General features: G+C 41.2%; 1 protein-coding gene across 4 annotated transcripts in view; it reads right to left on the bottom strand.

The window, feature by feature from the left end:
• Positions 1 to 24,698, bottom strand: part of CRADD (CASP2 and RIPK1 domain containing adaptor with death domain) — a 74,900-nt gene that overhangs the window by 48,384 nt on the left and 1,818 nt on the right. For 3 of the 4 annotated variants that reach the window (XM_065742713.1, XM_065742714.1, XM_065742715.1), the window contains exons 2-3: positions 23,945 to 24,008; positions 23,146 to 23,451 (exon numbers count right to left, since the gene is read on the bottom strand). In XM_065742713.1, the coding sequence (XP_065598785.1) occupies positions 23,146 to 23,443 (298 nt within the window). In that variant the 5' untranslated portion in view covers positions 23,444 to 23,451; positions 23,945 to 24,008. The remainder of the gene's footprint in view (positions 1 to 23,145; positions 23,452 to 23,944; positions 24,009 to 24,698) is intronic. The other variant, XM_065742716.1, reaches the window with a different exon arrangement.

Raw genomic sequence — 24,698 nt, 5'->3', positions numbered from 1 at the left:
TACTTTCAGACCTGTTTGGAGCTTTTGCTTTGGGCATATAAAAATTACATCAGTAACCCATTCTCCCCAAAATGTAGAAGTCTAGCATCTCTCCGAATTAAAGCAAACACTGAGCACAACACTGTCAATCAGTTTACATCGCTGAACTATAAAATATAAACAAGCGATCAGAACCCATGTGGAGAACTTTACTTTCAGGAGCTTGTGCCGTTGTATTTAAGCTTTCAGTGAGAGGAACAGCACCGGCAGCCTCACATGGGCTCAGAATAATTTCCTCACGAAGGACTGACTGCAGCTGCGGACCTCCTCCTGCAGCCCTGACACAAGGGAGACTCGCTTTCATGCAGTGGGAATTTCTGCTAGGTGATAGCCACAGGATCAAGCTTCCTGGGTAGAATAAAATCTGAAACAAATTTTATATTCACATTTAAATGTTTTAAGTAGGTGAAGTGAAAATTCTTGGCACTCCCAAATGACATCAAAGATCCAGGGAGGAAAAAAACAGAAGATTCTTGGTAGCAATATATTTAGCACCTTTCTTGGAATGTAATTGTTACTGGAAACTTTGGGGGTGTATCCATATGCATTAACTGCTCTTGTACAGTAAAGTCTGGTCTCTGAACTCATGAAGCTATTACATGAAATTCTAACTACCTCATAAGGCCTGATAATAATCATAAAATCACAACGTCCTACAGTAATCCTAAAGATAAAGAGAATAATTAATTTGCAGCTGGAAAAAATAGGCAGCTCCAGATGTTACTGCAGCAACAATTTTTCTGCATGCTGCAGCGATGCTTCTCACATAGCAAGTGAAAACAGAGTTAAAAATATAACAGTAGCAGGCCCAGGCAAGTAGTTGACTTTGCCAAATATATACATGCATGTGAAATATTAATTTAACAATGTTTTTTCCAAGCATTCATTGGTTCTATGAAAAATCGGGAGGGGGTGGGGTGTTTACACTGAAAACAAGTGATGCAGGTCAGAAGTAGAATGTCTTCCCGGTCGTCTTTTAGTAATGTACTTTTGTTTGGTTTAATCTTTCTACTGCCACCTGTATGCTAAAACACGGGACTTTCAATGCTGAGCATTTTGTGATAATGCTTGCAAGCAGTATTAGCTCTTGCAATGGCACAGCACAGGACTATCAATTTTTAAAAGGAAAAAAAAGGGAATTGGGGAACTACAATTCTACAGCCACTGCCCAGCCTGTGTGCTTGGCCATCAACAACAGGACTGCACACGAAAATCCCGTACAGACTCCCCCTGGCACGTTTTTCACCACCAACACCTTTATATTTAGAGAAGATGTGCATCAACTCAAAACCAGACTGCAGAACCCCTTTTAAGCAAGACAAGAGAGAAACAGAAATGACAAGAAATCATGAAATTGACACCGGAGTCCTACTGATTTCCTAATCATTTACTTCTGTTCTATTTTACATAGTAATGTTGTTTCTAATACTCGGAGCAAAAAATATTGATCTCCAAAATACAGTTATTACAATATTAAACAAATACCTAGGGTGTAAAACATTCTGCAGTTCAAATTTAAATATTTAAGTTTTAGGCTTTTTCTTTCTTTCTTTCTTTCTTTCTTTTTTTTTTCAGAAAGTTCAGTATTAAAAATGGCTCAGACCTGCCTACAATTTGCAGGCAACTTAAAATGACTGAACGAGAAAAAAAATGAAGGTGCTATTCACTCAGATGAATTTGTATTGAACATTTAGCTCTAACAGCAATGAAGACACTAGTTCATGTTATCTTTACTTTTAAATATGTTATTTTAAGAACTCAGACACAGAGTTCTAGCAATTTTGACAGCACAAGGAATAAAATTATGTTTCCTACCGAAGCATTTTGTCTACCAACTTCACACGTATCTATTAAGTTATAATAAGGCAAAAGGATACTTGCTGAAATAAAAAAAAAATAGCTTTTGTTGTTCACACAATATTCCTGCTCAGCTCTGAATACTTCCAGAAGGATTTTCTTCTCTTTCGGAGCACATTTACCACTGACTATCAGATTTTTCTGAGTGCTACCACTGTCTGTCTCTGGACATGAGGGGAGCTTCTTACTCTAGCAATTAAATTCCAGCTACATAAAAAAGACACACAAAACATTAGTAGACTAAAAATATTCTAGGCTGTCAGAACCAATAGATTTCCATATCTAAATGTTTTTAAAGCAAGCTGATGTTAAATCTAGGTGCTCTGTGCAAGCCACAAATTTACCCAATATAGTGCAATTCAAGTAGAAAGGAAACAGACTGAATTAGCTTCTCTCTTCTACAGTGCAACCCCTCCAACCTCTGAGAAATTTCTAATTTCAGTAAAATCAGACCAATGCTAAATGTGCACACTGAATTTTAAGGAAGTGTGAATTTAAATTCTCCATAAGGTTCTATGCCTATTCCTACTTTATATAAGCATTTCTGTGTGAGTACCTATTTTACACATATGCATACACCTGACTTTTTCAGAAGTCTTCAATATTGATCAAATATTGAGTGGTTACCATAAGGTGCTAATCTACACACAGCGAACAACAGCAACAAAACTATTCTGTGAAAAGATTTTTCTTAGTCTCCATAATACTTGCACAAACAGCTCGATATTATTACTATTTATAACTAAAAATTATTCCACTAGCAGATCTGTGTAAAAAAAAATACAGGCATAGTCAATATTTGGTAGAAGTCTTCAGAATAAATATGATTAGTGAATGTGGTATAGTATCAGGTCTTTATTCGGTTTTTGAGTCTGGTACACTTATTTTTTTAAGAGGCTGTGCTAGCAAATGGCTTTTAAGAACTCACTGAATATACTAGATGTATCTATCATGAAAATTATATGCTTGGGAGATTATATTCATGATTTAAATGTGTATAATATGACAAAGTATTTGCTTTAAGGAGAGGGAGGGACAGAATTAGACAAGCAAAGTCATTCTGTCTGAAATATTTAACCAATTTAGTGAACTTCCTACTCTGGATCCTATTCATGATATTCAATATGAAAACAAGTGAATATAGCTTGACAATAAAACCAGAGGCCGTGCTGTAATCAGCAGCCTTTGGTGCAAATTAGTAACTTGCTTAAATGTAGGATGTGGGAGAGGTTCTCGGTTGATGGTCCACTGACTTAGCTCCGTTCCGTGGAGCTAAACAAACCCAAGGGCTACCCAACATTTCTATTGCTCAAACAATACCATATTACCCTCGCTTCAGGCAGAAAAGGAGGGCAAGATTTCTAATGGATTTCGAATACCACCACCTGAGTTTGTGTTTTTTATTTATTTCTAAAATAGGCAGAACTCTAACAGTCAATAATAATATCATACTGTAGACGTGGGACTGAAGTCAGTAAGACACAGTAAATTCAGTTATGGGAAACAGCTTTGAATGGTTTTAATTATATTTTCCTAGAAAGGCTTATAGAATGTTATTGATATTTGACCTGGATAGTTCTGTTTTCTATTACAAAGTACATTATATCAATACAACACCATATACGTCTGCATTCGGCAGTCCTTAACCCTTTGCAGACCCCAAGTGAAAAGGAAGGCAGGTGGATTTTTTAATTTTTAATCTCAGAGTAGCAGACGCCACCAAACCTGTCACCTGTCATAAAGCATTAAACCTCTTCAAAGTAAAGAGCTGGTGAGGTCTGACACACCGCCATGCTCCAGCATGACCAAGACAGAGAGCAGACTATTCATTTTGAGCACAGTATTTGTATGTTAACTACATTAGACATCTTTTATTTTACGGTTGCCTCATTCTTTCTCTCTCCTAAAGCCGGCTCATGCATCTGGCCTCCTCCTGGAAGCCTCTGCTGTGAGCTGCTTTCAGAAGTGCTCATTCCAGCTGATCAAATCCTTTATTAAATTAGGTACCCCCATCTTGAGGTTTTAAAAAAAAACAACAAAAACACACACACACACACACACACAAAACCCCAGCCCTGCGGAATGAACAAAGGACTCCAGTTTCTCAGAACTATAAATTTCAAATCCATCTGGCCTGGGAGGGGACAATTCAAACAGGCAGCAGGCAGCTCAGAGGTGCTCACGATGCCACAGCAGCGTGCCACCATGCCCCGCATCGCGGCTGAGGGTCCCCAAGATGCAAAGGGAACGCCACCACCTCCTGTGAGCAGACGGCAAGGCAGACCGACAGCCGCCTGCCCGAGGCCACGCTTTAAATCAGGGGCAGAACTGGGAATAAAATTCCCAAATCACTCTGCTTTCCTGGTCGAGGCACGATTCGGAAGATTGCAGCACAAAACCAAACAAGCATAGAGACAAAATTAACAGCTCAGTGCAAAGCAAAAAGTATTGCGAGAGGGGAGCTTTGTGACAAGGAGAACAGCTGCTGAGCAACGTGCATCTGGGCTCAGTCTGAGCACCCACCTGAGATGTGAGGGCTGATAAGCCTCAGAGAAAAGTGGGTAGTCTGAACAGGTTTGGACATTATCCGCACACCGGGTCAGGAGAAAAACAGGATTTTAACACGCTGGGAAAACAGCAACCACCCCATTACTGCCAGTAAACAAATGCATATGTCCACAGAGACACAGAAGCAGCCTTCTGTGCTAATTCAGTAAGGTTAGAACCAAAAATGGGGCGTACAGCACTTGACACAAAAATAGAAATGAGCAGAAACAGCAGAGTTCAGATGTCTGCCTGAATCAGAAATCATATAGTGCAGAGAATCTGAGCTGCAAGTTTGACAGCAAATATAGGTTAGAAATACACGGGAGAGATGGGTGGAATAGGCCAGGAGAGTTGTTTCAAAGCCCTGGCATGCTGCTTGGAATGATCTTTAAAATCCATTTAAAAGAGAATATACAGTGAAAAGGCTGAAAATGTTTAAAGAAAACAACCTTCTGCCCAGCGAACGCGCTGCGGGGCTGTGCTCTGCACTAACACCACACCAAACCGAAACCAAGGGGGCACCAGCACACAGGGGATTTTTTTTTCTTTTTTATTTTGTTTCAAATACCCAAACAAGCTTTCCTCTGCTCTGCAACTTCAATGCAACCATTAACCCCAAGAAGAAAGGGGCGGAATTTTTCACAGAAGTTTTTTGTTTTTGTTTTTTTCACAGCTCAGTATTATTCAGTAATATGAGGATCCTTTCAGCTTTCTCAGAAAGCCCTGAAGCCAAGCAGCCCAATGCTGTCCGGATGGATGGCACAGCTGGGAGCGGTTTTAGAAGCCATCTACTGAAACATAAGCAAAAGGCTCTTAAGGAAGTCGTTCAAGAGACCATATAGAGTCACTATAATGGTAGGAAATAAATACAGCTGCTGCAAAGGGGGAAGGGAGCCCACTGCCCCAACTCAGACATGACGGATCCCTGGAAGCACAAGATGTATGGCATTTGGGGAAGGGCACCGATCACACCAGAAAGTACAACATCGATCAGACCACACAAGGGGCTTAGAGGCGAGCTGACAGCAGCGTGTTAGGAAACGGTCTGTGACCTACAAGACAGGCCACAAAAGGGAACAGTTAAGCCTGAGAGAGTAAGCCGAGAATTATGAATGCCTGAGAGCTACAAAAGTGTTCTTTAAAGAATAAAAACCCCTCTCGCTGCCAGAAGAGAACGGCGATCTGCACTTCAGGCAGGGCGTGCACTGAAAGGTCCCCTGAGCACCACTGATGGGCAGGTCTCCCTCCATGGCACCCGGCCTGCCCTCACCTCTGTCACCCCGCCAGCACCGCTCCCAGCTCCTGCCCATGGGGATGCTGTCTGCTGCTTGGTCTAAGCACCTGGCTCCCAGAGACGTTTTGCCAGACCCACCATTCTTAGCTGTCATGAAAAAATGATATATGTATTCTTTATGATGATGGGAGAGGACTCAGGAATGTTAACCCTCAAGGCACAGAAATGAAAGCCAAGCGCTACCTGCTTCTCTGTGCCCACAGCCTGGGTTGGCCTGAGGGGCGTTGGGGATCCCAGTGGGGGCCTTGCGGGGACCTTGGTAAACATACAGACAACTTCAGTCATGGTGTAGCTCAAGAGGAGAGCCCTCTTGCAGGCAAAACTGCACGTAAACAAAAAGCTAAAACTCATTTTCTCTGGTAACATTGTTTTAAGCAGGAGAACAATAAGATGGTGCATGTAACACAGCCACCCTTGGGAGTGCAGCTGACGGTTACATTAACTTTTTTACATCAGTTTTCTTAATGAGTTAAAAGGAGAAATTTCTTTTCCAAATATTTTTATTGATAGTCAGTGCGGAGATTAAAATACACGTAAGGCAAATTACAGAATGGTTTAAGGAGTTCCAGCGCCATAAATCAGTTGGACAAGAAATTCTGAAAACAAAAAGTAAAAGCAGCAAGTAAAGCAGTAAAGCAGCAGTGGTACTTGCTGATGGAGGAAAGTAAAGCAGCAGTGGTACCTGCTGATGGAGGAAACCAAACTGTTTAAAAGAGGAGTTATTCCTAAAAAGCCAATTAAGCAATACCATTTTTAGAACAGTCAAGTTAAGGCAGAACACGGCAATGAATGCGCCAGACGTTACCAGCAGCAACCTTATCTCAGTTCCAGGGGAGCAGCACAAGACAAAAACACCAGGATAAGGATAGTATCACACAGTCAAATCAGAACAGGCTAGGTAAAGGAAAACTGAGGTTTACAAAGATACTAAAACCACGAGCTCTTCTGAATGACTACGAATACTTCAGAGCAGTTTTCACATCTCTTCCAAATGTAATATGAGTTGCTGATCACAGTCTGCTGAAAAGCTAGAGAAACAGAGATGTAGTTAATGAGGATGTCTCCCGTGGCAAGTTATGAACACCTGGCACATCCAGACTTCACTCTGGTGTTAAACTCCCTTCCAGCACCAAATGGAGCCTTGCAAGAAAAGTGTGAACCTTCAAAAAGTGTGAATCTTTGAAAAGTGTGTCCTCTGACATCAGACCCCTGGGCCTAAAGGTTCCTCAGTATTACGCCCATCAGCTGCATCTTCTTCCATGAGTTTTAAACATAAACTAAAAGCTGTCTAGCTTAACAATACAATTCCTATGCAAAATCAAGCCTTACAAGAACTTTTGTTTTGTTTTATGTACTTCTGAATAAAAAATAAGGGCTAGCCTTCAAGAAGTCTGGAAGTTTTGTCCCTATTAACAAAAGCTCTTACTAGTCCTAGTGCCTAATAGGAATACAAGATGTCCAACACTAGCTCAATTTATACAAGGGCTGCTCTGAAAGTACTGCCTCCTAATTTAACATTTGCTCATGACATCAGAGGCAGATGTTGGTGGTGTGGCAGCAGAGGTTGAAGCTCCCCACCAATATTCCATCTCATTTTTTTGTTGCTGTGTGACAGATGGCATCAGAGGGGAAGCCTGACAGAACGGCATCTGACATGGAAATATGTATGAAGCAAAAGTGTGTCACTGAATTCCTCCACGGGGAAAAAACAGCACCCACTGACATTCAGTGGTGTTTGCTGAATGCTGATGGAGACTAAACAGCAGATGTGAGCACAGTGAGGCAGTGGTTGGTGCATTTCAGCAGCAGTGACAGGAAAGACAAGTCATGTTCTGGGCAGCCATGCATAGCTGTCACACCACAAAATGAAGAGCATCTCCATCAGCTCCTCTCTGCTCATCAGCAGATTATGAACAGGTAACTGCATACTGAGCTGAATATCGATTTCAGTGCTCTGGAGATGATGGTGGCAACGCTGGAATATTGCAAAGCCTGCACCAGGTAGGTCCACAAATGTTCACGAAGAATCAGAAAGAATACCATACTCAAGTTCGTGAATTCTCCATCAAAGAACAAGTTCAAGATGCAGTCCTCTGGGGGTAGAGTGATGTGCACTGTCTTTTGAGACAACTTTTCTCTTGCAATACGATAATACCAGTTCAAAGACTGTGGAGCACATTGCCAAATTTGGCTGGACTGTCCTAGCACAGTGACCAGGTCTGGATTTGGTACCTCCTGACTGACTGGACCAATGAAGGATGGACTGACTGCAGAGACAACATTTTCTTAGCAACAGCGCTGTCACAGTAGCTGTGAAATGGTGGGTCACATCTGCTGGTGCAGACTTTTACAAGTTCAACATGCGGGCTCTTGTTCATCATTGATGAAAATCCATAGTTAATGGAGGTGACTATGTTGAAAAATAGTGTTTCATAGCTGAAAATTTGCTCTATCGAAGAGTGTTATTGTGCTCTTTGCATCTACTGTAGCTTCCATGGAAATAAGTAGAAGGCATTACTTCTAGAGCAACCGACATACTAAGAAGTATGATGAGAAAACACAGAATGGAAAGGACTACATCAAGTGTTTTCCTTATTTTTTCTTGATATGAAAAGAGTTGTTCTGTATTCAGAAGAAAGCAAAACAAAAAACAATCCAAAACTTAAATCTTCAAGCTGCAATTAAAAGAGTTACAACAGGCTTCATCTCCAAATAGGAGTGATCTTTTAAAGCTCCATTTCAAGACTTCATAACGAAACTAAACCAGTTATAAGGTTTTGATGATTTATGGAAACTACAACTGTAGACAAAAGGGAATTTCAGCTTTTTGTCTGGCTTTAGTCGCAATGAAAGCTAACCTGAAATTAAGTGTTGGTGTATTTTACAGTGTAAATACAACACACTTTCTGTACAGGGGCAAAGCTCCGGCTGCTAAGTACTGCTTGTTCAACGTGCAAGAAGTTTTTCTGAGAAGACTGCTCAGCTGGGTGCTGCCTACAGCACAACACATCCCATTTATATGGAGAGAAAAAAGTAAATGATTTAAAGCAATTCTTAAGACAAGCAATGTAGCTTTCTTCTGTACTAAATATAATTCAATCATTTCCCCCAGAGGAAAACATCAAAGAACAGCATCAGATTCCAACGCTTTTCCACCCAACACCAAACATTTACCAATCAGTCTGCGTACATCATAAAGAGAATTGTGGACTGCTTGTAGCACCAATTCTCTCAAACAACTTATTTTCATCTACTTAAACACATTGATTTCTCATGGGAAATAAATTACTTGTATGTACGTATACCCTAAATTCAAGCTACGAAGAAAGGGTGACTCTCTAAAAGCTCAGAACAGCAAAACTTTCTCATAGCCTTTAGGCAAAAAACAAGCAGGTATTCTGACAAATAACTGCATCTACTTTGGCATTCCTAAAGCACCAATCGTCTTTGTGTGCTGATGCCAATCCTTATTTTATAAGCCTGGAATGATGGGGGAAGTTTATCTGATAGTACATTTCCCGTATCTGGATCTTAAATCATACATTGTTTTAAGTGATTGCATTCTGCCTCTACCTCTGAGGTAATTCATCTCTGTTTTCCAGACATAGCATACGTGTTTCATCCAGGTATGTCTTGCACTACCACTTTACATGAAATTAATTATGACTGTGGTGTTAAAAGATAGCTTGGACTAGCTACTTCTAGAGCCATCGACAGCGAGTTTCTTGGCTCAGTGGATACACCGAACAAGACAGACCCAGCACAGATGCCCTATCATCTTCCTTCCTCCTCCTCCTATCATCCTATTCCAGAGACTGTATCATGGAAATACAGAACAAAACCTCAGGCATCAATCCTTTCACAGTTAAGACTGTAAGGGCAAGGAAGCTTTCTTAGCAACCTCGAGATTATGATACTAAAAGGAATATTCTTAGAAGCAAAATGGATCCCAGAATTGGAAAAAAATAATTTCAAAGCTTATATGCCTCTACAGCTCCAAGGCAAGGCAAAGATTTATCTGACACGAACACTGACAAGTTCATAATGTGTGCTATGCAAGGATAAGATAGGATTATGATTAAGTCTTTAGAAAGCTCCTTTTTTTTTCAAAACCAAGGTGAGGAATTCAGTAAGATGTACTACGAAGAGTAAGCCAATCATCAGTGAGTGCCTGCTGCACAGCTGCAATGATTTGAGGACGAAGTAGGAGTCATCACTGTACTTTAGTCTTTATAGCAGATACACAATGCCCTGGAAAAGAAGGAAGACCATGATGGCAAGCATGAGTGTTACCACTGCAAAGGAAGGACAAACAGCTTTTGTAGTAGCAGAACACTTTAGAGTAATTTTGGTGCGGACTGTTTTTAACCAGAAAATAAACCATTTCCAAAAAATAAATGTAATTGTCTGTTTTGGTGTAACGAAGACAACAAGCACAGAGATAACCCACAGCTGCTTCCTACAGTGACACAAAGCAGTTAATTCTTGATTCTTTCCCTATACATTCTGTCTGCCAATGAAATTTTGTTTGTAACTTTATGATAGCATTGGACTTGGAAGCTGATAAGAAATAATAATGTATCTACTCCAAATATGTTGACAAAGGCAGAGCATTTAATCCTAGTGAAAGGTCCTGGTAAAACCCTCACTTTTAGATCTTTAAAGAAGATGCAATACAATGATGTTCAATTTGTCCCCAGAAATGCTATTAAACTCTTCATTGGTATGTACAATCAATATGTTTTGTGTCTCAGAATTAAATCAGCCAGATGACGTAATGCTACCGTATCTGAGAAAGGGTTATGCAAGTGGAAACAAGTGGGAGGGAAAAAGCTATCCAAAACGAGGAAAAGCATGAATGCTGTGGCTCCCAGATGACTGGAACTAGATAGGAGCTGTCAAGGAGTCTTTTAGAGCCAGGTCTAGGCATCAATGATACAGGAACACAAGTGACGTTCCAGCAGATTTTATACCCTGCTCAGGTATTCACTTACTCGAAAAACCAAAGGACTTAATCTTTACAGAGGGTAATTCTTCATTAATAATATAGTATTGTAATGATTTTTCTTGACACACAAGATTAAATCAGCAGTCTGAGTAATTAAAAGGTGGTAGCAACACAGCAGGAAAAAAGGGCTACTGCAACAACTTGTACACTTGATAGGAACTGAGTGCTAGTAAAAGCTAAAAGCCACACTCACGGTACATAACAGGAGAAAAGGGATTTGTTTATCAGTGTAAAGCATATAAGCAAATAAACATTAGCTGGTGCCAAATCAGAAAGCTAATTAATTCTGGCAGGACAGAATCTCTTACCACCAGGAATATGAATGCTGTGTGACTGCCTGCTCAGTCCGATGCCCCAGGATTAACACTACTAGGTCTTCAAATCCAGGGCTCCTGTTTAGTCCAGTGGTGCTCTCCAGCACTCCTAAACTGTTTGTGGGAAGAGTTCATAAACATCCCACAGACAGTAATGTAAGACAGTGATAAAGCCTTAAGAGCTCCAGACTTGTCCATATATGCTGCTGACATGATAACAACGTTGCTGGCACGATACCAGATTCCCAGAATGCATCCCCAAGGAAAGGACAGCAAATACAATAACAAACAAATGAACAGTTTTACCTTTACATAAACTGGGAGGTTTGCAATTTCACCTGGGCAGCATGCTATTTAGTACATGAAACACTAATAACGCTGCACCTCGCACAAATAATTCACAATCATTCCTCAATCCATACCACGAGGAATCAGCTGGCAGTGAAGCAGCATCAAGACATGGATATCCCATATATTTCCTTAGTTTAGACCTCTCAAATTTTATGGACAAAAATACTTGATGCTTGATAGAACTCAGCTAAGCACTTAAATTGAAAAACAAAATTGGACACATTTATAGTGCTGAACTCCATCCTGAGGGACAAAACCAGAAGGGAAGGGCTCTGATAAGCATGCACAATCCAATGCTTAAGACTCACATACAAAGTTTATGAACAAATAAAAAAAGGCTAGTTATATCTTCCCTAACTTTTACAGATGATTGCAGAAGACATGCAGAGAATCTCAAGATAATACCGCTGCTCACATCACCAGAATTGATTTTAAAAATATATACATCCCAAACTTCTTTCAGCACTTGTCGAAAAAGGCTTTGAATAGGAAGCAGTAGTAAGTTTGGGCAGGTGGAACAGCACACCGCCTTCTTAATCAGAATGTAATCTCTGTCAACAAAAATATTCAGTGATACAGAAGGAAAGTTACCAAGTGCACAGGCTGCTGAGCAGGGGAAGTGAAGGCTGGTCAGTTGTACAGTCAAGGCTGTAAATCACAGCTTCTTTCTCATCTGGCTTCACAGAACAAGCAGGGAGAAATTTCTAAACAAGAGCCTGGTGTGCCGAGAATGTTCTAAGAGGGTACACATACCAGTGGCAAAACAAACACTGCAGTGGACAAATCATCACATTAGGAATGCCTCTGATCAGCATAGTCAGTCATGAAAACACCTTGTCATGTAACAGACTAGTGCATGAAAGCCAACTGAACAGCAGCTGTGCACTCCATACTCCTCATACTGGGGAAAGTACCGCACCACTGAGATTCTTCTTTTCGTTTATTTTCTTTTTCTTTTTTTGCACTGTAGTAGATCACGAACAGATAAAAACAAACCAACAAAAAGCCTAACAAAACCTACACGTGACACACACTAGCCTGTAATATCCTCTTGGACTCGATGTGCATCTTTCAGTCCCCCTTGTTTCTCCTCTTACAGACTCTTTACACATTATGGCCCAATCCTGCCGACACTTAAAATTTAGACACAAGTAATCCAGCTGTGGCCAACAAGCATGCCTACATGCATTCAGTCACAGAAACTCATGTCTGCAAGATGAGTCTAAATATATTAGCTCATGTCTCTAATTACCTATTACAATTAAAGTCACTTGTGCAATGCACATTTCCTCTAACTGGGATAGGGACATCATATAAAATGAGCACCATCTTCTAAAGACTGAGGGGCTTCTCTGTTCAGGCTTTTGTTTTGCAAGACAGCAGATCAATGCAGTGTCACACCAGCAGCTGGCCAACTTAATTTTGCCCAAACAGGAGTATGGTAACAGCTTGCTAATAATAGGGCAGATGTGTGTTAAGTAGGCATTTGGTATGTCTTCCCTTACCTACACTCTACTTGTTGATCACACTGAGAGCATATGCTACAGACAGTCAAGGGAAGTGTATGTACTTAAAACTTTGTGCAGGAAAGGAAAGACCATGCACTTACATGAACAATTTCAACGTACAGTCACACTGCTACATAAGAGAACTAGGGTAACAAAAAAAATAAAAACAAACAGTGATAAATTCAATGGTACTCACAAGTACAGCATCAGTTCTTCTGGAGTCAGGTGCAAGGAAGAAGCACAGCACTACCACTTCCAGGACAGGTCTGAATTATTTCACTAAGATCCAGGCCCAGTTTCTGGAGAAAGTTAGGTGCATTAAGGATGGGATTCACAAAGAGCAATGTGCCAACTGAGCAGCTGACTAAATTAGCCCATATGAAACAAGGACAAGAACTCATGCCCTGTCTTATCTCTTCCTGGGGCTTAGGTATGTTTCTTTCAATGGCCAGAAAAGCACTATATATCCCTCTTGGAGTGCATCCTCTACTTCAGATTTGCTAAAGAGAGCTGAAGGGACCAGTGGCCACATCTACCAGGGGCACATACCCCAGGGAAGTGACTAAGAGGCAAATCACAAAGTAGTGTCTAACTGTCACACAGCAGGGCCACATCAGTGCCAAACTGTTTTACACAAAGGGCTGCAACAGCAGGGACTGAAAGCCCTCTCCTACAAAGATACTCAGGCCCTGCAACACAGAATGCACTCTCCCTGCAGCACCATGGAACAAAATGGAAGTGCAGGCCCCTTGCCCTGCTGCTAGCTGCTGGCAGAGGCTGCCTGACCCCTCAAGCAGTATGGAGAATGTCCAATGGATTAGGCTACATGGACAGATGGCTGGAAAAATGCCTAACCTCACTGCAAGAGGCAGATAGCCTTGGGACATGCCCTAGGTGATATGGGATGTGGGTGGCAAAAGCTGCAAGGCCTAGAGGCCTGGCTGCAGGCCCATCCAGCTGCTCCCTGGGGAAAGATTTAAGGCTTCACCTTTGGGATCAAAGTAACTGCAGTGCAGCATCCCCATAATCCTGAGTCAACTACTACTACAAACAGCCAGCTAGCACTTTCAGCCATAATCTTGAGTTGCTTTTAAGACAAGTGCTCTGTAGGAGAACTTATCAGATGCCCCATAAGCACACAAAACAAGGAGTGTCTTGCAATCACGACCACAGCAATCACTGTTCTTAATACCAAGAAAAAGCTCATCTCGTGGGATGTGGCAGAACTGGATCACAGAGAAACACATGACTTCTTAATTAAGCAGACGAGGAGTAGGAATGAAATGTCCCTTCAAAAAGATGAGCAAACACAGCCATCAGCTGCAGTAAATAAAAACATATTGGAAGAATTACATTTTTTACACAGAAATACTAGAAAGTAGTAGTGATTTTCCTTTTGGTCCAGCTGTCCTTTCTCACAGCAGTTACTCTGCTGAGGATTCGCATACCCCTGCATAAAGGCGGAATCAGCTGCCTATTTTGGAAGCCCTGGGGCTGGCAAGGGGCTCCATTAACCCTTTACCTGTTTGAAATTGCACAAAGCCCCTTCACTCAATCGTAGCTTGTGCATTAGACAGGTCCAAAGACTGAAACAAGCTGTTCGTTAAAGAGCTCAACACATCATTAACCACAAATGAAAGGTAAGATTTTCAAAAGCATCAGCACAGGACTAAAACTGCCTTCTTTAAAGCCCAGGGAGCTTACCCTTGACCTTGCAGGGTGGAGGGTTGGGTTAACTCTGAGTACTTTGCAAATCCCAGGCAAGGTGGTGAAACACTAAGATTAAGAAGGCTGCCAGAAGAAATGGTGCACTAATGGCAATTTATTCCCCTTGACCTGATGCATTAATGCTTATTTCCCGCACACACAAACTGTGTAATATAAATCAAATCAGCTCCTTCTCTAAATGTGGATTGGAAGAAACAGTAAAGCTTCAGTTCAGTTCAGTTCACAGCATTGTGAAACAGAGATGTTTATCGGAACGTGTACAACTCCTTATCAATACATTTATATACGATGGAGCACAAATCTATTCAGATAAAGCAAGAGCAGGAAGAAAATTTTAAGAAAATCTGACAGTACAGTGGAACAAGGGTTCAATGGCTTAGAAAAGCAACAAAACTGGTTTTCAGTTTACACAGACAATTGACAAATAGATAAAAATTGCCTTTAAAGTCCTGTATACAAAATCTTAAATCTAAAAAGATAAACTGCAGCAGCATCCCTCTGAGGTTACAACCAGTTCTGCTTATTTGTTTTAATTCTCATTCATGTAAACATATATGGCCAAAAAACAAATAAACAAATCTGGAAGGAAAGTTCAGTTGACTATGGCAAAGCAGGGAGGCTTCTCAAGTCTAATAACCATAAATAATTACCTGGATCTTAGAGAAACTTCCTGATCTTTGTCATACAAGTGACATTTCCCAGCCAGAAGGAAGTCTGACACTGCTGATCTTCTCAGTCAACAGGCAAAATGCCACAGCACGGATAGTCTGAACTAGTAATAGCTTTTCAGCTGCAGAAAAGATGTTGCTTTGAAGGTCAACACATAGTGCCCTGTCTGTAGAGAAGACAGCAGTGCATCTGCTCCTTCACTGGAAAGAACATTTCAGTCATCGGTGCCAAGACCTTCAGTGTCCTTGATCATCAAGTTATAGGTTTTCTGATTGGTTTCTTTTTAAAAATAGCATTCACAGTCTTAATTTATAAAATACAATTGATTTTTTCTGCACAGTGGGAATACAAAGATTAAACGAACTTTTTCAGATAAAGCTCCAAGGCAATTCTGGAGGTGGTAAAAAAAAAAAAAAATGCTGGCCATCTCTGAAAGAAAATATCCATGAAGAAACCAGTACCAATAACATAATGCAAAAATAATAACTGCACTGTTTTTATTAAGCTTACAACTGGCTTTATCAAGCTGTAGGGTTAGGTACTTAGCAGAACGTCTCCCCTCTGTTTTAGAAAACAATGATTATTGTCTGCACGAAGCATTTTCAGTGCTTCCCATGCCATGCCGCATTCTGAGACAAGACCAACAGCAGGAAGCTGGCAACAATTAACTAAAGATCTCAGGGATCACCGAGGACTGCAGTTACACGTGGTTTTGGACATAAAACACTGGCATGATTTTATCAGAGAATTAATTAATTAACCACTGACCACCACTCTTTTGAGCCTAGTGGTCCAGTTTGTTTTGGGTTTTTTTCACCTACCACGCAGTCCAGGCATTAAGTTCATACTTCCATATATAGAATTCTAAAAGAAACTGAGCTGAAAGCCTTATGGAAAACAAAGTCTACTCCTGTCACGCACAGAGGTAGTCATTCTATCATGAGTTCAGGTCAAAAGTCTTCTTACAGACGAACTGGCTTCCTTCAAGTCCTGCGTCTTTTTCTGCACACAGGAATGGAATGGACTCTTTCTGTGATTGGGAGTTTTACCAGATGATCAATCACATCTCCTGGGTGCTTTTGTCCTTCAGAACTGTCTCTTACAGTGCCCAGTCAACTAGCTCCACAAACAAGCTGAAGACCGTGATCTTTGCTCTGCTACTTGCCTTCCTCACTTCTCTCAAGATCTGAAACTTTAGTACTGCACGGTAACTGCAGCCAAGACTGACATCAACTAGCACATCCTTAAACTGTTGCTCCTTATCTGTTAGAAGGGAGGCCAGAAGATCGCTTTCCTTAGTCCACCCATCTAGGACAGCCATCAATACACTGTCCCCCCTGCACTCCAGAAAGCTCTTGGATTGCCCTACTGTGCCACATTTTTAGTATGCACCAAGATAGTTAAAAGAACCAGAGCCTGAAATGTAACTGTTCTTTTCAGAAGATTTCATAGGATATTAGGAAAATTCAGTTTGTAAGAGACCTCAGGAAGTCTTGCACCCAACCTAGTGGTCAAAGCACAATCAGCTCAGGGATCAGACCATCCTGCTAAGCATTCAATCCAGCTGGCTCTCGAAAACCTCCAAAACTGAAGACTGCTCAGCCTCTCTGAGTCCCTGTTTCACTTCTTGACTGCCCTCATGCTCACAGCTAGTCAGAATTACCCATTTCAATTAACTCCTGTCACCTCTCATCTTCCCACAACACTTTGCTTAGAAGAGCTTGCCTCTGTGTTTCCTTGATAATCTGTTTGTAGGCGCTGGAAAGCTGTTATCAGGCTCCCTTGAAGCCTTCTCTTCTCTAGGAACTGCCTATCTTTGATCAGACAGTTTTAGACCACAATGTCTCCTACTGAGCTCCCCCATCTGATCCTCACCCAATAGCTCTTGACCAGCCTGTTACCCAGACAACAGCAAAGTTTCCCTTCAAGACACTTCTTTGAAAAGACACCAATGGCATCCCTAAGAACCTGTGACCACTCAATAGAATAGTGCAATTGTGTGAACTTCCCACTGTGTCTCTGCAAATTCAATGGCATCACTGCACTGTGTAAAAGCAGACTTCCAATTCCTTCCAGCATGCCTGCTGGTAAAGACAGTTTTGCCCCACACTATTCTGTTGATAACGTTCACTAGCAATCCTCATTTCTTGAAAAGGATCCTGTGGCCACACAGTCCTGTATGACCATGCCACCAGGTACATAGAGAAATGTGAGCATGCAGAATGCATCCACTCCCGCCCAGGATGGAGAACATTTCCTGGGCTCCAACTCTTCACTCTAGGTCACCGAACACTGCAGTCATCCTCAACCTGCTGTTAGTAGTGCCTACATGAAAGAGCAGCAAAGTCTGATGATTAGATAGGCCTTGACAACCTTCATGATGTCCTGGATCCTTGGGACAGCAGCAAGCCTCGGAAGTCATCAGGTCCGGTCAGCAGAGGGATGTTCCCATTCCTTGCACTAGGGAATGTCCAATTCCTGTTACCCATTGCTTCCTACAAAGCACTGGCACTGGTTATGAGTAGCTGACCATGTACAGCTCACCCAAACGCTTCTCTTGCCAGCACTTATTCCCCTCCTGTTCCCACAGCACTAAACATTTTACTAAATCTTAAATTATCATTAGCCTCACTATGTGCTCTATTGAGGATGATATCAAGTACAACTAAATTCAGCTGTTAACTTGCATGAAAGAAAACTGCTTGAGTCCTGAGGGGGAATGCCTACAGTTCTTGTTGGTGTGTATGATTTAGGCTTCTCAAAGTGAAAAATGTAAAAGTGTACTCAGTGAAAACATTGCTGCTTATTAACAGGGCAAAAAAAAAAAAGCAACAAAAATATTCCTTATACTGTAAAAAAAAAATAATAATAAAAAAACAAAAGAGTCATATGCACAAACTATAACACATACACAGAACACTGTGGAGAACGAGGGAAGTTGATTACTTGTCCATATCACGATGTATGCTATTTATTGAGTGTGTGCACAGACCTTTAATGCCAGATCTCACTGCGGTCAGGAGCAAAGCCAAAGCCGTAAATGTAACAGCCGATTTTCAGGGGAGATGGGAATATGGAAAAGAGTTTGGGAAATTCTCCTACAAAGATGGATTTGAATCTCTCCAGAGAACTAGAGAAGTTTTTCTACAGCCTTCAGGCAATGGGATGTGGCACAAGGGCATTCCTTCATCCAGGTCAACTCAGTGCAGCCAAAATTGCTAAGCCCATCCCTTTCCTCTATGGGAAGAAACTCCCCCTTCTGTCACTGGACTACACAAGAGAGGGGAGGGAAAGAGAAGAAAGAAAAAAAAAAACACCCTCTTCTGTCCACCATTTTAGGGAGAGAAAAGGAATACCTCAGCTGCTCTCCTATCTCACATCCAAATGGAAAAGGCAGAAACCAGCTTGTTTCCTCACTGCATTAGAGGTGAGAGGAAGCAGAATAGGAAGAGGGCAGGAAGCAGCCAACAAAGGTAAGAAGAGATGTTAAACTTCCCCATGTCCTAATGCTGCTGCATTTGAATCAGAACTCTTATAAATCTAAAACCCAGCTGTGGAAAAGGACTTTGGTAAACCTGGGGTGGAGGGAAGGATGGCTTTCTCAGTAAAAGTACTTGTTTTGCTTTGTATTTGCATGCTTCATCCAAAGTGTTACACAACATGGAGTTTTACAGAGCTATACAAAAACATGCACTTCACACAAGCCTAGAGAAAAACCCCAACCCTATCAAAATCTGTTTAAAGCATAAAACCTCACCCGAGTCTAACAGGACCCTAGTGCAGACCGCTGAGTAGGTACTGCAAGAAACAACATCAACAAGGCAAAAGAAATCATACTTTAGAAAATATTCCTGGCTTAGATGTGACAAAACAGCTTTCCCAAGCTGATTCTGTGTAACTCAATGCCCCAGATTGACTAACGTTTGCCAGGACAGCAACGGCTGCTGCAGAATTCCACTGGCAAGTGCTGTATCTCACATTTTTCTCTTTCTCAATATGCTGTGATTTCCTGTGGAGTGGAGAAATAATCTATACTACAAAGAGGTGCAGTACTAACACCTCTTGAAGTAAATAATTTTACAGCAGCACACAGTATATATAGAAATATAATACTTGGGTAGAGAAACTCTTGAGCTGAGAGAGACTAGAAAAACACTGATAAACAAATGCCTTCAAAGCCTATGTTACTTTCCTCAGAGCAAAAAATATTGGGTAACTGTGTGCTGTTCCTAGAAAGAATGGAATTTTGTTGCCAACAGCTGTAGCTTTCCAGAGGACTTATAATACTATATTGAAGATTTATGCTCCTGACATAGCCTTAAAGAGATCCAAACTACAGCAGAGAAAACAACTGCCTTTTAAAAGCCCTGTGCTATTTTTGTTAACTCTTGCTACAGCAGAAGTTATGACCTACAAAACCAGGCACTTGTAACTGGGGTTGATCTTTGTAATGATTCGTAAGACAAGCAACGACAGTGCACTGGGTGAACTACTCTATCTCAGGTTCTTAAACAAGCAAGAAGTGCATCCTAATCATCTTGAAATCGATTAAAGTCATAAGTGTTTACCTCCAAAGCACATGATTTTAAGTTTTCTTCCTGCTCTTTTGGGGTTTATAGTTACGTTCTTCCTGCCTTAAGAAAGGTTTCCCCAAGGTGTGGCCATCTGACAGAACCGTACAAAACAGGAGAAAAGTTTCTCTAGACAGAAGGCTGTCCTCTGCATAAACAAGCAAAGGGATGCAATCTTGGATCTCTTTGTTGCACCTGTATAGATGTAAGTAGCCCTACCTGCCCGCGGTCGGTCTTCTGATGCCAGCAGAAACTGCTCCTCAAGCTCTGCAGGATTAGCGTCTTCTGTGTTCCCTGTAACTACAGCAGCTAACAGTATCTAGAACTATTACTTTAAAGCTAAACTGATACTCAATGAAACTCAGGATGGCACTGCTTTTAAGGCTCATTTATTTGCAAGCAGCCAAACAGCACACTCTGGGTTGAATCCTGGGCCAATTTACAGTTACAATCTATGCCACTCCATGAACATTGCACCAGGTTACACAAACTGTGACTGACAAATCCACTGCCTTGAAACAATCTGCCCAAAGCTCACAATGAGTCAGTGGCAGTGTCTTGTTTATGTCTCAGACTTTGGCTTCTATCTCATAGCTGTTCAGTCCACCAAATCATAATTACACTGCATCACCAAAAATGCTTTCATTTCCATCCTTCTAAAATTCTTGTTTAATTTGTTTGTTGCTTTTTATGTGTTGTTTTGCTTTTACAAGGAGAAGAAAATAAATTAAAAGCTTCTTAACAATTACAGTTGTGATTTTTTTTAAACTGGTAACCAACAATTTCTCAGCTGATCCACACATAGAAAGCCTGATCTCTTCAAGCAAAATGCACAACAGTCCAAAGCCCTAGACAGAAAAATCACTGTGCATGTGCCAGAGTTTCCAACTATAGACAAAGCAATAGTGTACCTGCATTACCTTTTTAAAAATCCTGCGTGTAGTTTATAAGAAGTGAGAGACTACAAAATAAAACCTTCCTTCAAGGAACAACTCGCCACGAGTCCTTAATCCTGCAAAAGATCTGCAAAAACTGAGGGTATTTTGCTTGAGTAAACAGAATTTTAATTGAGCATAAACAAGTGAACAGCAGGCATGCCATTTCCATAAGTATGCATGATTCCAAGGAATAAAGATTTTAAAATCTGAGGCCATTAAACAAACTTCAATTTTAAAAGGCTTACACAATATGTATGCACGTATGTATGCAGGTAAAATGCTCTTTTCACTACAAATAGGTTCTTAAAAACAAATTGCCAGTGACGAATCATCATTTTTATGAACTGTTTCCAGTAAGGCAGAAGTTATCTAGTGTAGCTCTGAGGAACACATTTGATTTTCAGCATGCTTGCAGTTTTATTAGAGGCAATGGCTTTTTCCATGCTTAAAGCCAAGCATATGCTCAAGTACTCTGCTGAGACAAAAGCTTACAAGTTTGTTGTTCTGAAGGCAAAGCAAAGCTTTTTATCCCAAACCACACTTTCTTGCATGTAATCAGCCCTGATGATGTCACCATAGTTTCCAATTCACTTCAGGATGTGCTCATCATTTATTAGGGTCCAGATGGTGCTCTTTCTTTGGCTACTAGAGAACATGCCCAAATATTAAAGCTTACCCTTTTCTTATGCTCTGAGTTGACACAGTACAAAACAATAGTAACCTTTGATCTAATATGGAAATCTTTTCCTTATACATGAGATTTGGCAATATCAAGTACAGTCAGCCCACTCGAAACCAAAGAACCTGATATGCATAAATACAGCACGTTAGTCACAAAGAGAACGAGCAATCCACAAAACAGTCAAAAGAATAAAAATCAGAAAGCATTTTTCTAGTAAAAAAATACGGGACCTTGCCAGTGCTTGATGGCTGCGTGTGTTTCTGAAGAACTTGGAGGATTATTCAATAGGTTAACCAGCAATCAGCAAACACACACACACTCTAATTTGTAAGGCAAATAAGGAGCACGAGCATGACAGGACTTGTCATAACAGCACCATCTTCTCCAACACTTTCAACACCACAGGTTTGCACCATGCTGAGAACTCACACTGTTTTCACCCATGGGCAGCACGTGACACTTATTCTCCAAAAAGTTCTGAAAATTATTTACTATTTCCGCAGCTGCGGAGCAAGCATAAAGCAGATCTCCACAGAGACCCAGCAGAAAGACAAGCTGTCATGACAACTCATTAAAAATGTCCTAAGGTAAGATAATGCCATATTTGTCTGGCAGATCTTGACAAAACGTTCTCCAGCGTGCAGCTAATTCAGGCGCAGGTGCACATGATGTTCAACAGTCCTGAGTCACACATCTTCACAAGCTTAGAGCCTCACGCAAAGCACACTGACACTGGAAAAATCACACATCATAACATGACCAAATCTAAATGGGGGGAGGGAAGGAAGGAAAGTTAATGCAACTGCTCAGAAAAAGATGTTCCCAAATGAGAACTACTTCACTATTTAACTATTAGTACCTACAACTAATTATTTAACAACTAACACATGTTGCAAGAAACTAGGGCAAGGGAAGTGTATTTTAAGCAGTCTTCCTGACTTCAAAACAGCATAGTAATGGCACACACATACTGGTCGAGAAATTGTTTCAGAATAAACATCAAGTCCAGAAAACTTGTTTTAGAAGTATGCTTAAATGTCAGAAAAACAGATTCAACAAGATTACGTAACATCCACTAAATCAGTTAACTCTTAAACTCTCCTTAAAAGTAAGCAGCAACTAGTGATTTTGGTGGCAATAATCCTAGATATCTGCACTCCAATAAACATAATAAACCACGTAATTCTAAATCAGTATATGCTGCTAAATTAAAATGGCATTAAAATAATAAAGTTACATGAGTAAAACTTCTGTCTATCCAGAAACAAATCACCATAAAATACACATTAATCAGGTATGGGTAGAGAAGAGGCCATCATTCAGGGAAAACTACTTTTTACAGTCCATTCCCTTTGAAGCAATGGAGTCTGGGTCCTCCTATGTTTCCCAGCTCTCCAAAGGCAGCCTTAGTTGAGTTGCTGTCTCCTGGTGCCCAGAAACAGGCTCGCTCACACCCCAAGCTTGGGAACGCTTCCTGGTGTCGGGCTGGCTTCCAGGAAATCCAAGCTGTGCCCTGTGTTGGTATCATGCTCTGTATCTACATGATGCATAACTTGAAATCATTGGTACGTTCTACACTTTCACAACTACAGCTTGAGAACAAGCTTCAAAGTACCAGCAACAGCAACCCTGGCCTTACCTGCAGGATCTTGTACTGTCATTTCCTTACGCTTCGCCTTCAACTTGTCCTTAACCCACGGGAACTCCTGTAAGGAATCCAGGAATGCATCAAAAGCCTTGGGTCCTCTAGTAGGAAGAATATCAAGGAGCATCATGGTTTTCCTTTGACTGGTGGTTTGGGATTTTATTTCTTGAACATGGCTGTCGGTGAGAATGCCTTCTTGGTAGAGATACTGAATAACCAGTCCATCCACCAGCACCTCCGTGCAGAGCTCCAGGCGCAGGGAGCGCAAAAGCTGCTTGTCTCTGACATCCATTTGGCAATCTAAAACATGAGCAACGGAGTGGGGGAATACAAGATTAAAACGTTTCAACCATTAACACCCCCAAGTGCTGCCTGATGCCCAACATTCTTCAGAAAGAATGCCATTCTCATAATAATCAGCCTGAAATTACCACTAGCAATCTCCACCACCTCCTTTCTGCTCAAAACAAACAGTCTTACAAGCTAAAACACATTTCCCATTTCTGGGAAATATTAGACAGGAAGAGAACTTTTGGCATTGTGAAGACCAGTGCTTAGATGGAATGACAACCATACCAAAGTACCTGGCTCACTAACTGGCCAAGGTCCACCCCCGAAGTAGCTGGAGCATTTGCTAGTCCACGAGAGACTCTATCCCCAAAAAAGTTAACCCGATGTCACAGCTAACCTCTGCTCTCAGCATCTGAGACGTGACGGCTGCTGCACTGCAGCTAGTCCACAAGTGGCCCTGGCAACCCAACACGTTCTAATTTCAGCAGGGGCGATAACGTACCTTATGCACCAGGTTGTCCTCTCCCCCAGCCCATCCTGGACGACTCTTTTAGGACTTGACTGACCTGGTGATGAGAAATTTTCCTCAAATTTCCATCTTAAATGTATTCACCTTCTATTTATAGGTGTTTTTTCTGCTAATATCATCCTTTAGCCTAGACAGCTCCTCTCCCTCCCTGGTATTCACCCTTCTAATGTGTTTATAGGAAGCAATCAGGTGCCGCCTGCCAGCTTCCATTTCACTCAACTAAGCTCCGACCAGACAAAAGCTAGAAAAGATGCATTTTATAGCCATTCTGAGAAAGAGGAATCAAGGTCCAGAGAGACCAGGAGACTCATCCAAGATCAAATCAAGACTCAGTGCCAGAGCTAGCAACTAAATCAAGATGTCTAGTCTAGTTCCTAATGGCAAACATCCCCAGGTCCATTAATGGCACTTGCAAAGGAAAATTACTTAGTAACACAATTAAATACTTTCTTGTGATTAAATCATGAAGCCAAAAAACTGTAGCAGGTGTTGAATGTGATTACCAGGAGAATTCCTAGTAATTAAATTAGAAGTTGCTGTTATAACAGCTTGACCGTACAGGAATTATATTTCATTTAGCTCAAAGATACAGGGAGAGACCAAGATTTTTAAAAACTCTGCTCAAGCTTCTCTACTGTTAGAGATGCCTGTTAACTCTCCATTAAAGACATGCCTGTGTGGCCTGATAGTTGACAATCAGGGCAGGTCATCAACAGAACATACAAGC

The sequence above is a fragment of the Cyrtonyx montezumae genome, unplaced genomic scaffold (assembly GCF_038088225.1).
Source record: "Cyrtonyx montezumae isolate F1298 unplaced genomic scaffold, pur_monq_1.0 scaffold_3, whole genome shotgun sequence".
NCBI classification, from domain to species: domain Eukaryota; kingdom Metazoa; phylum Chordata; class Aves; order Galliformes; family Odontophoridae; genus Cyrtonyx; species Cyrtonyx montezumae.
This window is presented reverse-complemented; position numbering and strand designations above follow the sequence as displayed.